Here is a 15,263-nt window from a genome sequence, read left to right as displayed (position 1 = left end):
ATGGCAATACCTACGAAAAATGTCAACTGGCTTCAAGAGAAGATCACTTACATAGGCTTCAATACTGTTTCAGTTTGTGATAAAGAAACCCGTAGATGAGTAGTATGAAGCTATTGAGTTGCCTGATTTTACTTGAGACTACTTACAATTAGCAACACTTTTGCTGGTTTAACATTCAATGCATGTTTTTGCATTTTTTTTGTAAATAATTCAAAATATGACATTAGACTCTGCATATTCTCTTTTCTCTCTGCCAGTTCAGCTGTGAAATTTATTCTGAATTTATGAATCTGGGGATAATCTTTTGCTGGGGCAAAAAGCATTACTTTCCTGAAACAGTAGAGGCTTTGCAAGCGTATAATCTTTAGGGTCATAGATATTCTTGTCTTCATACACTATATGGGTGGCAAAAGAGAACAGTGTATGAGTGAAATGTATGCTGGAAATGGGGCCGGTGGTGCTGAATATTTTGGGTCAGTATGAGACCAACTGACCTTAGAAAGAGGTTGGGAAAGAAGCATGTCTTTTTAATGGGCATCTGTGTTTTAAAAACTTTTCAGAAAGAGAAATTGGCTTCTCAGTATTTTTAAATAAGACACTTGGCGGACAGGAATAATTCTGTATCTATGATTCTGTGAAGGATCCCTCACTGCAGAACCATGATTTCTGTGGAAGGTCTATGGTAAGGATTGATGATCTTCCTCTGTTACCTCAGAATGCAGTGTTTCCCTTGGGAGAGTCATCAGCGGAGCTCAGTGTTTTCATGTCTGTCTTTAATAACGAGAGTTTAGTCAGGGCTACTCAGTCAAATGGCTCTGCTTGTACAATCTGCTTTTGTTCATTCAGCCCAAATGGCTCCTGGGATTTAGTGGGAGATCCATGGTTAGATCGGTTTTAACCTGTGCTTGTCCCCTCAGATTGCTGGTTTCCTGGGGATGCTGTGGTGCCTCAGTCTACTCTCATGTCTCTTTGGAGAATCCACCATGGTGCCCATGCAGGTGAATCCACTCATCCTGTATGGATTCATGCTGCTTTTCCTCATCAACCCTACAAAGACCTGCTACTACAAATCACGGTTCTGGCTGCTCAAACTGCTGGTGAGTAAGGGAATAACAGAAAAACTTTTATTCTGTTGTGTGAGCAGTGAGTGAAGATTCAGTGCACTACTTTTGGTCTTATGGGTTCCTTTCTTCCATAGTTGGATGTCTTCTCCTCTTGCTTGTTTTTTTCTAACCTTATTGAGTTGCTCCATCAATAACAGGATGACTCGATATGCCACTTTTGCTCCTTAATGGTTACTTTCCCGCCTTAGAATGGTAGCTTGTGCACAAACATGAAGGTTTCCCAGATCCTTGCACTTGGTTTCCTTTCTTATCAAACTTGGGTGATTACATGAGAGCAGGTGGGGACTTGTACAGCTCTTGGTTTTCCGGTTTCCTCAAATCCATTCATTGCATTGACATCACATAGAAAGAATAGCTTTGCCTCATCTTTTGGTCTCACAGATTTCTTTATTTCCTTACATAGATGGTTATATGGATAGCAGGTTGATGGGTCTGAACTATGTTCTTGGTTTCTTAAGTTCCCACAGGTGTTTTGCTTGGAAATAACTTACCCTTTTCTGAAGGAGTGGCAAATTCCCTTCTTCTCTTAGTTGATATGTGGCCCAGCCAATTGATAGGTCAACCTGATGAAGTTCCTTTTCTCCTTTGTTTAACTGATGCAACAAGCAGCACCTGGATGGGCCTGGCTGATTTCTTTTAAACTTATAGTTTCATTTTGTGCATTACTTTTGTGTGAAATGTAGAAAATTAATGTTCTGTGTGCAGTCATTGGGGTTGTATGTTATTTTACTTAATTGGATTGTTTTAGTTTCAGGGGTATACTTCAGCCACTCTGCAGTGGGTTCCTCGTTTAGTTAGGCGATACAGAAACAAATTGTCTTATGCGTTCCATTCTTCACTGATTTGGAGACAACAAAAAGCAGAGGATGGTTTGGTCTACTGTTTTTGATTCCAAATACCAATCTTGCCTTTGTTGTGTGACACAAATACCGGGTTGTGCTGCTTTGCCTCCTGTCCTTGGTTTGTTGGGTTCCTTTCTTCTCATAGTTGAGGGTGAAAGGAATCAGAGGTATCGTTTGCCCCAAATTCTTTAGTCATATCAGCCCTATTCAGCCCTTAGTTAGGTGGTGGAGTGAGAAGTAAATTGCGTGGTCTTCTTGGTTTACAGGGTCCAATCTTGTCTTAGTTTTGTAGCACAGAAAACTGGCTGGTGGTTTGGCCCTCTGCTCTTGGGGTGGGCTTGATTTGTCCCTTATTTTGATAATGCACGGTGCTCAATGATAGCGTGACCCACTGCTTGCTGCCCACAGTTCCTTTTTACCCCTCAGTTAACTAATTTTAGGAGGAGTATGGCCTTCTTTGCTGCTATCTGTTACTCTGCCTCACTTTTCTTCCCTTTCCTCGGCAGTTCCGGGTGTTTACCGCTCCCTTCCACAAAGTGGGCTTTGCAGATTTCTGGCTGGCAGATCAGCTGAACAGCCTGGCAGTGATTCTGATGGATCTGGAGTACATGATCTGCTACTACAGTTTCGAGTTGGACTGGACTGACAATAAGGGTCTGCTGCTCATGCCAGGTATGTTGTAGTGGAGAATATATGTATATTTTTAAATCCTCATATTTTCGAACCTCTCAAATGTCCCTCATTAGTAGGTTGATGGGGGTGGGGGGGGCTTGAATTACTCCATAAGCATTTAACCCAGACTCCAGTTCAATCCGGTAGCTCTTTTAGTTCATGGATTTCTGCTGTTCGTGTGAGAATCTCAAAGTATGTCATCTCAATTCCATCAACTTTTCTCTTCGGTTATTGATGCACTTTTATTCCCGTTGGCAGGCATTTTTTCTTCTCCTTTTTTCTTCAGTTTAATTTTTTTCCTCTCTGTAATCTTACTGTTTTTTCCACCAGCTGCATGTTTCCGTTTATTATATCAGCTACGTATTTTGTCCTCATCTGAAAGGCCTGGTTATTTTAAGGATTCTTTGCTCTTTTTTATTTTCCCAGATTTCTTTCAGATACCACACTCACAAGAACATAAGTTATAGAGAGATACCTTTTGTACATGCTTTGTCTCTTGTTTGATCTCTCACCAGATACGCTCAGGGTGATGGCTTTGCAGACTTTTCAAAAGGTTGAGATAAGACTCATTAGTCATCATGTCACGGTACCCTGGGAGGACACGGATTACCCTCCGTTATTATAGCACTAAGATGCAGACCAAGCAGTGCTCCGCTGGAAAAAAAATCACTTACTCACATATTACTTCGCTAACTCTGCTAAGAGGTCTGGTATTAACTCATACTTCAGCATTCTTCATCTGAGGCTGTGAAAGCCCCCAAGATTACCCCTGGCCCTTCAGTGTGGGTTTGCCTTTTTTAGCCCTCTCTGTTTGTTGCTCTAAGTGCAGACATGTTTCCGTACTGGTAAGGCTCTTGCCAATTAGACATTGTTGGATATTGAAAAAGATGCTGTGAATACCCTGCAACCAAAAACCCTTGTTTAGGTTGTGCTCAAGAGTTCCTACTCATAAGAGTGCAACACAATCTCATCACAGCTATCTCAGAGGAACTGAAGGAACGTCAACTAAGTCTTGAGAACTGCGTACCTGAAATGGTGGAAGAACGACGTGACAAACTCAGATAATTACATGCCTCAGTCCACTGATGAGGAAAACTTTCCTGTTTGTTACTTTCTCTACTATGTGATTTGTCCTTCTATTTTTAGACCTTGTATACTGAAAAGCTTGGAAATTTCTGTTCATCCTTCATGTTTCAGTAATGTTGTTTCAAAGGTTTCAGTATTTTTATATCCCTAAAAGCTGTATTCAGTTTTTAGTAGCTTACCTACAACCATCCAAATGTGTAATGTTGGTTTTCTACTTGACCAAGCCATCTCGAAGTAGAAATCCCTGGTTCAGGTCTGTTTTTTTTGTATGGAGTCATAAATAGAGAATTTAATTTTTGTACCTATGCTGTAGGATAGGTCAGTGATTATTGCTTCACCTTACCTGGCTCATCTGGATAAGAAGAGCAAGCACATAATCAGTCTGTACAAAAGGGTATGCACTACTAGTGTGGGCTGAAAGTCATTTTGCAGTTCTGGGCCTATATCACAGCCACCTTGCAGGTAAAACACGTTTTTTTGTGCAAGAAGTTATTTAAGGATTTGCAGGATTTTGTGGCTAAAAGAAAGACACTTTTTAGTCAGATCGTTGCCAAGTATTCCAAGTTGTATAGTCTTTGCATCGTCAAGATTTGAGTGCAAGGCTTTTACTTTGTGTTTGAGTTAGTGTAGATTTGCCGAAAACCTAGTTTGGAATCCTGGCTGACAAACAACTGCACATGATTAGAAACTGAGAGTGAGGCAACAGAAAATGTTGGCATGGTGTAGAGGCAGTCTCACCAGAAACTGAAACTGTGTTTTCTCACACACTCATGCACAAATTCCTAATTGTGAAGCATTCAGCAGATTTGAATGGGTACTGTAGATTATGGTGCAATCTCAGTCTGTTTGTAGACCACAGAACATTAAACCTGCAAGGCAAAAAGCTCATGCACATGCTTCTTTATACCCGAGAAAGAGGGTAGAGAACCGTTTGGAAAATGGAGAATATAACTGGTATCACAAAGAAAGTTATTTTTGGTTGCCTGACATATCTTGCCTGATCTAAAAAGTCTGACTGGTTGTATTCTTTTCACTAAAGAGGCAAGGTTTTGCCTGGGTTTGATAGCATAGGATCATAGAATATATAAATTACCAACTTGTCCAAGCGACAGGGTGCTTCAGAAATAGACTTGTCCTGTAAAACAACCCACTTGTCCATTTTGGTGCCATGCAATGAGGTGACACACTATGGCAGCATTTTCAAATCAGACCTCCGATAACGGTCTTAGCAATTAGGTTAGGGGTCCTATCATATTAGGTTTTAAATGCTAGAAAGGCGCTGATTTTGCTACCTTTTAACAAATTAGCATACAGGGGCTGGATGTAGGTAGGAAGGAGTAGTACCAGGGTTGGAATGTGTTGAGTGTATGCACGCCCGCAAACACGTTTAGGGTAGTCACCAGCTCCTCTCCAATCTCTTCCCACACTGCAAAAGGTTGGAAATATGGTCCTTACAATGCAGGAGTAAAACTTTTTTCAGGGTGGAGAAGAAAATGTGTAGGAAAAGTGAATTTGTGAGCAGCAGATTGTTTGGATGAGCAAGTATATTTACGTATATTTGCACATTTGAAAATGGGATTCACAAACGTATGCTAGTAGTACGATTTCCAGCACAATTTCTGTAAACTCTTGTCAGTAATTGAAATTTGCCGCGACCTCATGGGAGGATTATACAGCCATGCATAATTCCTTGTTTTGTTCCTTAAAGAAGCTTTTTATGGCAGAGGCTAGGACTCTCCCAAAATGGGCTCATGAGCCAAGACATGTTAACTAGTTAGGCTTGCCTTAATGGCTGCTATTAAAGCTGGGACTAGAGCTACAATTCAGGAAGCTAGAGCTTCCTATAAAGTTGCGCTGGGTATGGTGAAGTGAGATCATGAAGTGCCCAAATGGGAGGCATTATTGGTTGCAATCAAGGGGAAAGACCATCGGTCCTTTTTAGGTCTCGCCTAGCACTGCTTCGCTTGGCGAGACTCTATTGTTGTCGCTTTTATTCGCGAAGTGAGACAAACCATGTGCGCGCACGGACAGGCGATGGGCACGCGCATGGCGTCTCCTTTTTAGTGATAGGAGCTTTCACACGCTCCTACCGAGTCCTTGATTTATTAGCTCTTGCAAGCATTCACAGCCGGAGCAGGATTCAATTGGTCCTTTGATCCGTAGGGCATTTATTAGCTCTTGTTATGTTAACTTGACAGCATTCTACCACATGTAATTTATGCGGTGTGCAATTGTGCAGGTTGCAATATCTCATACGAGCGCAGCTGCACTGCAAAACCTCTTTTTCCACAAAGAGATACACATTCCCCTTGGATTTAAAAATACATTGCAAATTCAAAAATGTTATTGGTTGAATCAGGCAGCCTGAAGACCGGGTAAATATACATCATTACATACAATTTGCGGAAAGTAACTATTTTGTTTCGGTTTTACTATATAGTAAACTGGGCACTCATGTGGGTCAAGTGAATGGCTCAACGCTTACACTTGACCATTCAGTGGGAGCGCGGCCCTCTGATTTGTTGCTAAAATCGTGTGATGTAAAACTTGCCTCTAAAAACTTGAGATGCGATTAGCATGTGAGTGAGCCAGAAGAGGGTGGTACTGCTGTGAGAAGAGGGTGGTACTACTGTGCTAAGAGTTAATGGCCACCGCCCCCTATCGGCACTCCCACAGTAGTGAGAGGCGTTCTTTCAGCTCACAAGATGCCATGCTTGAACAGTAAATATTTGCAGAACAGTTCCCTTCAGAATTCTGCAGCACTCCAGAATCCGGCAGCCACGCACAAGGAATTATAGATCCTTTTCTGGAATTACCAATCGGGGTCATTTCTCGTCAGATCGGACCAGTAGTTTGCAAAACTTCCAGAGGAAAAGCAAAACAGGCAAAATCTACCTGTGGAAAAATGATGCATGTTGCGTTGAGCCTATCCGTTGATGGTTTTGAAAAACTGCCTATTTCATGAAATATCTAATTTTGCCATTTTGAGGCACATAATTTTTAGAAGTTCACAAAGTAGGAGCAATAATAAACCATTTCTAATAATTTCGAGTTTCCTGGCATTTTTGACATTGTTTTCCATATTTCATGACATTGTCCACTATATTGCTTCTGCGTTGCCGAACAAAAAATTAACCGAGGCCTAGCTGAAAAACATCAAGAAAGCACATTTTTCATATCAGCACACCAGTGACTAGGCATGTACTTTCCTGTTCGGCAGCAGCCTGATCCTTACATGTACTTTGTTTCAAGAGCCACGGTTTTGTAAAAAGTGCTGGTCTACCTAAACCACAAACTTCTGCTATATATGAAACTTTTTTCCTTTCTTCAGTGTTTTATGTCTGTTAACTATCAAAGGAAAGTGATATTTATCCTATCTAGGAACATAAGTCTGACGGTTTTCGGGAGGGGGGGGGGGGGGATTATCCTCCTGGCTAAATAGTTATAAACGTTAATTGTTAATTCGTTTGAAATCATTCATAAATCTGCCAACAGCATTTCTTACTTACTTTCATCTGCTTCTACAATCACATCCACTCTTCACTCTAATACAAGTCTCTGATTTATCAGCTGCCTAGCTGGAGTCGCTTCAGTCATCAGATGAGATTAAAGTATTCATCCTGCCCTCTTATCTTCCCTCTCTGGGGCCTTATCCTCCTACGCTCATTACTGCCCACCTACCCATTTTCTATCTGATACATTTGGAATCAATCAAACACCCCTGCCTTCCAGCACACCTCACTCATCCGGATTTCCACCACACTCATCCTGTTTTCCACCACACTCATCCTGTTTTCCACCACACTCATCCTGTTTTCCACCACACTCATCCTGTTTTCCACCACACTCATCCTGTTTTACACCACACTCATCCTGTTTTACACCACACTCATCCTGTTTTACACCACACTCATCCTGTTTTACACCACACTCATCCTGTTTTACACCACACTCATCCTGATTTCCACCTCACCCATCCTGATTTCCACCTCATCCATCCCATTTTCCACCACACTCATCCTATTTTCCACCACACTCATCCTGATTTCCACCTCATCCAACCTGTTTTCCACCACACTCATCCTGTTTTCCACCACACTCATCCTGTTTTCCACCACACTCATCCTGTTTTCTACCACATTCATTCTGATTTCCACCTCATCCATCCTGTTTTCCAAACACACAAGCAAGCACTTACAAATGAGTTCACTTTGCAGCTTCATTTTATATAACCTCCCTACCTTCTATACGCCAACCAGTGCCCGCTACGATGGGAGCAGTTCCGCACTTATACAAACTTCTGTCTCATCACACTCTTTCTACAGCACAACATTATCACTGCTTCACATGATGCACATAGTTAATGAGGAAAGGGGCAAAGGTGAATGTGGACCATCCATGGTGTAACTGTACAGCGCCACTTACGAAATTGACACAATCGCGCATATTTCCGGAATGGGATGTCACCTGTGATAACTGGGTAGCACAATGGCGCTTTCCAGCTCTAAACTGCTGCTCAGGTAGGCCAGGGGCACCCAACAGCACAATGCTGGATATTACTGGAGAGAAAGAGAGAGAGTAGTTAAGGATAATTGCCAGGTCCCAGAGTGCAGGCCAATTGTGCTAGTGGTGCAGTTCAGTTACACCACTTGTGTTGCTGAATAATGGCAATTATGTCAGCATTGCTGCTCATTATGCCAGAGGCTATGGTCATTTATAGCAGTGCCATGCGCGCTTCTCTGGGACAATGGCAGGTGCTTCTTTGAAATAAAATAGGTCTTGCATTTACACATGTTTGAGCTATTGGCATTGTAAATGACAATGCTTTTTATTTGTGTTAATTATCAAAACAGATAATTAAAAGGCATTGTCATTTACAATGCCAATTGCTTAACCTCTTGCAAATGCGAGACCTATTGCATTGCAAATGCTTGTTGCAAATAGTGGCTAACAAGGGCCCAGATTTTGCAGTCTCGCTGTGTAGTAATATAACAGTTGCTGCTCGGGTTGATAATTTTACAGAACTCTACGTGCGTGATCTGAGGTTAAATGAGCTGGCCCTATCGCTGCCCGGTGACATTATAGTGAGTCCTGTCAGCGGGGCATTTAAAGGTGTTACCTTGTCCAGTCTTGTAGATGGTTTGGCAACCCCAGTGAAATGGGTAGAGGAAGGCAAATTATCCAGTATTCCATCTGGGGTTGTTTTGACCTACCAGGCTGATTGTACTCCTTGCCTTATTACTGTGAGTGACGTTGCCATCGCTATAGATTGAATTAACTCGGGGAAAGTGCTGGGGCTTGACAAAGTACCAGAAGACCTGTTTAAAACTGAGAAAGAGATCTGGAGCCCTTTATTTTAATAATATGAATGGTCTTGCCATGCCGTGGGTTTGGGCAGGGGTTGAAATTGTCCCAATTTATAAAAGTGGCATTAGGTCCTTTCCATACAACTACCGCCCTATTAGTCTTATCGACAGCTCGCAGAAGCTCTTTAGTCTAATTCTGTTGAGCAGATTACACGTTTGGATGGAGGACATAGAAGTGTTGACCACTTTGCCAGGTGGATTCAGGGCTGGGACCAGTACCACAGACCAACTGCTTCAATTGCAACTAATCTATTGGATGCATGTTACGCTGGGAGGTGGTTGCCTCTATGTAATATTTGTCAACCTTCGGTCAGCGTTTCACTTGGTTCCAAGGTACGCCTTGTGGAAGGTTTTGACTGACATGGGTGTTCTGAAATGTTTAGTTGATGTGTTTAGGAGGCTCCACCTGGTGTATGGTGGGGAACGTTGGGGTCATGAAAATGTAAATGACATTGAACTGATGGAGAATCGTTTATACAACTCCTCACTAATCTCCCTGCCTGTGCCCTACTCAGCCCACTCCGGCTAGATCTTAGTATCCGACCCCTTGTCCTCAGAGTAGGACTCGGACTCTTGCTGTATTGGAGGAGGATCTGGTCCTCCGTGGACCTATTCCCCTTTTGGATGGGCTTAGAAGAAATATTAAATACTCCCTGGGACTGCTGGGATCCCATGGTTGGGGTATATCAAACCTTGTTTAGTAGAGTTTGGGTGTGAGAATATGTGGGCTCACCCAGAAATGTCATGTACAGTATCCAAGTCTACACTCAAGGAGATGTACTGGAAACATGCAGATGGTGGACTTCACAGAACTGGATGGGTGGGGCTCCCTGACCTTGGCTTTTATGGAATTTAAAGACACTCATCATGTCGAAGAGAATATGGATGGAATTCACTCTACATTAATTTCCGCATCAGGACTTTGCCTCTTCGAACATTTACTGTGAAGCTGCATCGGTCCCATGCTGAATCAGAGTTGAGTTATCCCTTTTGCTCTGAGGCCAAGAAAATTATATATCATGTCCGGTATTTTTGCATGCATTATTATGTACACAGGAGGAACTGGATTTTGCTGCTGTGTCGCAATCTGGGCATCAGGGACTATAAAACTGCAGCAAGGACATTAAGGTCAGACACTGCTCAATCAATTGTATTTGATGTCTCCCATTACCTTTTATACATATGGAGATCTAGATTGGCACTTCATTAGGTCCCGGGACATGTACGCTTCCTATTGTTGTATCTTACAACTGGTTGTGACTCCGTGAACTACTGCTGCCTGTAAGTTCTCTTCCAGGGGATCCTCATCAAAGTCATAAGCATTAGAATATTCCTGCCCATGCGCGGGACCCCGGAAACACTATATTATATGTGCACCACATATATATACCCATATATATATGTATATATATATATAAATATATATATATATATATATATATATATATATATATAGATATATAAAAATAAGCAGTTACAGCCTAATAAACACCAGAGCTGAATCATGCTGTAATGAATTTCCACCATACATGAAAAACATCCATTAGAAACAGGAGAAACAATAACAAAATTAGTTTAGAAACTGTTTTAATGCTCAGCAAATAGTAGAAATTCTCACATCACTGAAAGCATAGGAAGCTCCCAGGCTGCATTGCAAATACCCAGTCTAAAAAGACTGAAAAGCTAACCTGTAGCTGCATAGCAATAAACTGACACCGTGCCTTTAAGGCACTCCTGAACCCCCAGCTTCCCATCATGCCTCAGGGGTGACAGTTAGGTCAGTTCCGGCTCCTTCAGGAAGGATCCTGGCAACACAGCTCCACTCTTTTTTCTGCTTTTTGTCAGAAAATCTTTTCACTTTTTATAACTTGTATTCCTTACTTCGACGTTTTTCATCTTTTGAAGTAAGAAGCTGTCTTTTTCTGACAGGTTTGGGCATTTTTTTAACAACTTAAAATGCCATCTCTTTTTGACTCTTGCCCTTCTTGTGGTAAAAAGAAGGCCAAAACAGACTCTCATGAGGTCTGTATTCTTTGTCTACCTGAGGATCATGATCCTAAGACCTGCCCTCACTGCCAGAACCTGTCCAGAAGAACCTTAAAGGACAGGGGAAGAATTCGCCTGTATGGCCTGGCAGATAAATCATCTAGAGGAAGATCTCCGGTAAGGAAGGGCTACAAGAGGTCTAGAACGCCTTCTAGAAGCAAGTCCTCGCGTCCTTCTGCTTCAGCGTCGGTCTCGGCGCTGAGACAAGATCTTCAGGTGGGTCATTTATCGAAGAAAAGACCTTCGACAGCGGGCTCGCCGTCGAGAAAAGGTACGTCTTCGACGTCGAAGATTCGGAATCCTCCGCCGGCGTCAACCCAGCGACGATCGGCGTCGAGAGACAAGACCCCTCCGCCGTCATCAACCCGGCGACGATCGGCGTCGAGGAGCAGAGACCCTCCGCCGTCGTCAACCCGGCGACGATCGGCATCGAGGAGCAGAGACCCTCCGCCGTTGTCAACTCGGCTCACTTCTGTCATCGCAGTCCCATCAGCGATCTACGTCGAGAGCGAAGACTCCTCCGCCGTCGTCAACTCGGCGACGATCAGCGTCGAGGATGAGGTCTCCGTCGTTGTCTCAACGGCGTTCGGCGTCGAGAGCGAAAAATACCCCTCCGCCGTCGTCTCGCAGACCTTCGACGTCGAGATTGGACACAGCTCTGCCGTCATCTAGACGACGCTCGGCGTCGAGAGAGAGAATCCCTCCGTCGTCGGCTTCACATCGCCGTTCGACATCGAGACAGCATTCTTCACCTGCTTCTCATTAACACCGGTTGCCGTCGAGCAGACGGGAGGTCCAACTAGCGAGAAGTCAGGAGCCAAGATCGACGTCTGGAATGCGTGCAGGTTCAACGTCGACACAGGCCTCGGTGAGCTCTGGAGATGGATCGGCGGTCCTGGTGACTGAGTCAGCCTCGCGCCATTCGTCCTCTCACTCTTCCAGGAGGACTTCTTCAAGGTCAGCCACTCTGGAAGCTGCTAGCCATGTCCGCAAGTCTCCTTCAAGACAAAAGGAGGCCCCTTCGGCTATTCAGTTGTCCCCAAGATGGCAGCTGCCCTTACGTCACTGGCAGGACTCGGGGGCGACAAGGCGAATGCAGGAGTTTGCCGGTCTGGTTCATAGATCTCTTCAGAGATTGGTGGACGAAGTGGACAGAGTGAGTCCTCCCAGGCAAAGGCACGAGAGGTCCCCTGAGAGACGGCACTATAGATCTCGTTCCCCCTGGCGAGAAGAACGCGTAGTCAGATCACGAGAGAGGATGCACCGTGCTCATCGGCGAAGTAGAAGAACACCATCTACTTCCTCGACTTACTCTACCCGGTCCTCCAAGAGGGATTATTCCCCCACACTATCGGACAGCCCGGTTTCCAGGGTCTCTCCCGTAGATTACATTAATACATACCATGAGGTTCTGCAGAGGGGTGCTCAGAAGCTCAACATTGAGATGTCTGTCCCGCAAGTAACGACGACAGTGATTTTCGCAACTCTTAATCAGAAGACTGCATCTCAGCCATTGCTTCCATTGGTTCCTGGGATCCTTGACCCGGTCATGGACACTTTTTTAACTCCAGCAACCATCAAAGCGGTGCCGGCTCGCATCCTAAAGAAATATAAGCCGGCTACCTCGGATCCGGTCTTCGTCAAGACGGACCCTCCTGCAGACTCCGTCATCGTGGCGGCAGCAAAAAAGACGCATGCTGTAACGGCCACTTCTTCTGTTCCACTGGATAAAGAGAGCAGGTCTCAGGACTCGTGGGGTCGCAAAGCCTGCACTTCTGCAGCTACATCCCTTAAGGTCTCCAGCACGGCTGCGTTGCTAGGTCGTTATGACGGAGCTCTCTGGGACTCTTTGGAGCGGTTCAAAACCAAGCTCCCAAAAGAAGACCAAAAGGATTTTGACGAGATAGTCACTGAGGGTTCTTTGGTGGCAAATCAAATGATTAGCACAGCGGCAGACGGTGCGGTGCTATCAGCGCACTCTTACGCGCATGGAATATGCGCCAGGAGATCGCCTGGTTAAGATTGACAGGACTAAAACAAGATGCACAGTAGAGGATCTCGAACCTCCCATTCTCTGGCTCTTCTCTCTTCGGCTCACACGCAGATGAAGAGATGAATAGAATGAAGACCGAGTTGGACACCCTCAAGGCGGTTGGGTTGGAGAAAAAGAAGGAATTTAAACCCCGCTACAAATCCAACCAGCGCAAGGGGCCTCAACAGAGGGTTCAAACCCCTCAGTGGTCCCAGAACAAGAACCAGGAGAAGTCCCAGTTTCGGGGAGGAAAGTCCAACAGAGGTAGAGGGGGTCACCAGCAGCAGCCCTCTACCACGGCGAGAGCAGGAGGGAAGTCATGAGCAGTGGCTTCCTCTGCCACCGTTGCCCACTCCAGTAGGAGGAAGTGCTTCACAACATCTGGCAGAGTGGGACAGCATCACAAAAGATGGCTGGGTGCTGAATATACTGCGCAATGGATACGCGCTACGTTTCCGTGCGCTACCAAAGGACATACCACCGAAAAAGTCTCGTCCTCACCAGTTAAAGCTGCTTCGAAAGGAGGTGAGGGCTCTTCTTCAAAAGCAGGCTATAGAAGAGGTTCCGCCCTCTCAAAGAGGAAAAGGAGTGTTCGAGGCATATGAGCTGCAGATTATACACTGTGCATAGATCGCCATCTGGTGTTGGGCCCGGATGTTTGCAGTTTGTTTTTCCTCTTGGAAAGTCTTTGGGAGTCACGAGGTCGGTGACTCCTCCTCTGGTTAGTATTGCGCATGGGCTTCGGCTCCATCCTCAGATTGTTTTTTTTCCGCCATCGGGCTCGGATGTAAAACTTCGCACTCCGGTTCCGAACTTCCCAGTTCACCGATCGACGCACAAATCCTCGCTCATTGAGTTTCTTCAACGACATAAGTCATCTTATTCATCTTCTCTTCGGCACTTCTTCGATTCCGGTGGTCGACGGCGGCCTTCGGGCCTATTCCGGCTCCGGTCTCGGCTGATGGAAAGAACTCCCTTCAAGAAGTGCCCTCGATGTGGGTCCAAGCTTCCCCACACCGATCTCCATGAGGTGTGCAACCTCTGCCTCTCCCCAAAACACGAGGCCCGAGACTGTCCCGCCTGCAAGTCATTTCGCTCAAAAAAGACCATTCGAGATCGACGGGCTAGGCGCAACATGGCGCACTCCTCGACCTCCGCTCCAGTCGACATCTTCGGAGACAACGTCGAAGCTCCGGGACAGCAGGACATCGAACAGGAGGACGACGACCTCCTCAGCGCTTCCGAGGCCGACGACTCAGATGTGGAGGACATCACCCCGGCACAGAGGGTCGTGAGTACAAATCCCCCTCCCACGCCGATACCGAAAAAGGCTTCGGTCACACCTTCGCCTCCGGGCCTAGGCAAGACCAAGGACACTGCTTCTCACACCCCACCTTCGGGCCCGGTAAAGAAGCTTTCTAAGCCTTCCGGCAGCTCGGGCTTGAGCCAGCCGGCCACCGGTGCCGACAAACACCCTTCGGCACCGAAGAAAAAATCGGCCTCCACCTCCACACCGAGCCCGGCACCGAAGTCTTCGGTGCCGAAACCGGCTCCTCCGGCGCCGACCAAACATCACAAGTCCCTCGGCACCGACACTCCCGTGCCGAAACCCTCTTCGGCACCGACCAAAAAAGCGGAGGTTCCCAGGAAGCACGGCTTCGACAAACCTAAAAAGCCGTCGGCCCGAAACCTTCGGCGCCGACCGAACAACCAGTGTCACAGGAGCTCTTCACACCGGATCCTTTGCAAAAAACCCTCACCAAGGATCCAAAGACTGGACACTTGACGTTGTCTTAAAAAGTGAGACACTTGGACAAGCCGGCTCCACCTCCACCTCCAAAGAGAAAGGACATTGCTACCTCTCCTTTCATGGTGCCTTCCCCACCTCCTCTACCTCCTCCACCCTCTCCACCTCCACCCCTCCCACCTCATCGTTCCCCCACCTTGTCTCCTGTCCCAGAAGACTTGGGGGACCCTTACTATGATCCACCAGATGTGCCACAAGATCACACCCCTACTGGATCTCCAGACCCATTGGATGATTATAACAATCCGGACATCCCAGATGTCCCACAGGATGACCTTTATCCATCTA

At 45.5% G+C, this 15,263-nt stretch overlaps 1 protein-coding gene across 1 annotated transcript in view; it reads left to right on the top strand.

Moving 5' to 3' along the window:
* The window catches only part of XPR1 (xenotropic and polytropic retrovirus receptor 1), a 587,601-nt gene that overhangs the window by 442,861 nt on the left and 129,477 nt on the right, over nt 1-15,263 (top strand). The window contains exons 9-10 of the mRNA XM_085601765.1: nt 918-1,097; nt 2,473-2,638. Coding sequence (XP_085457891.1) covers nt 918-1,097; nt 2,473-2,638 — 346 coding nt within the window. The remainder of the gene's footprint in view (nt 1-917; nt 1,098-2,472; nt 2,639-15,263) is intronic.

Source organism: Triturus cristatus, chromosome 4_2 (assembly GCF_964204655.1).
Source record: "Triturus cristatus chromosome 4_2, aTriCri1.1, whole genome shotgun sequence".
NCBI classification, from domain to species: Eukaryota; Metazoa; Chordata; class Amphibia; order Caudata; family Salamandridae; genus Triturus; species Triturus cristatus.
Note: the sequence above shows the minus strand (reverse complement) of the source record. Positions and strands in the feature narration are given on the sequence as shown.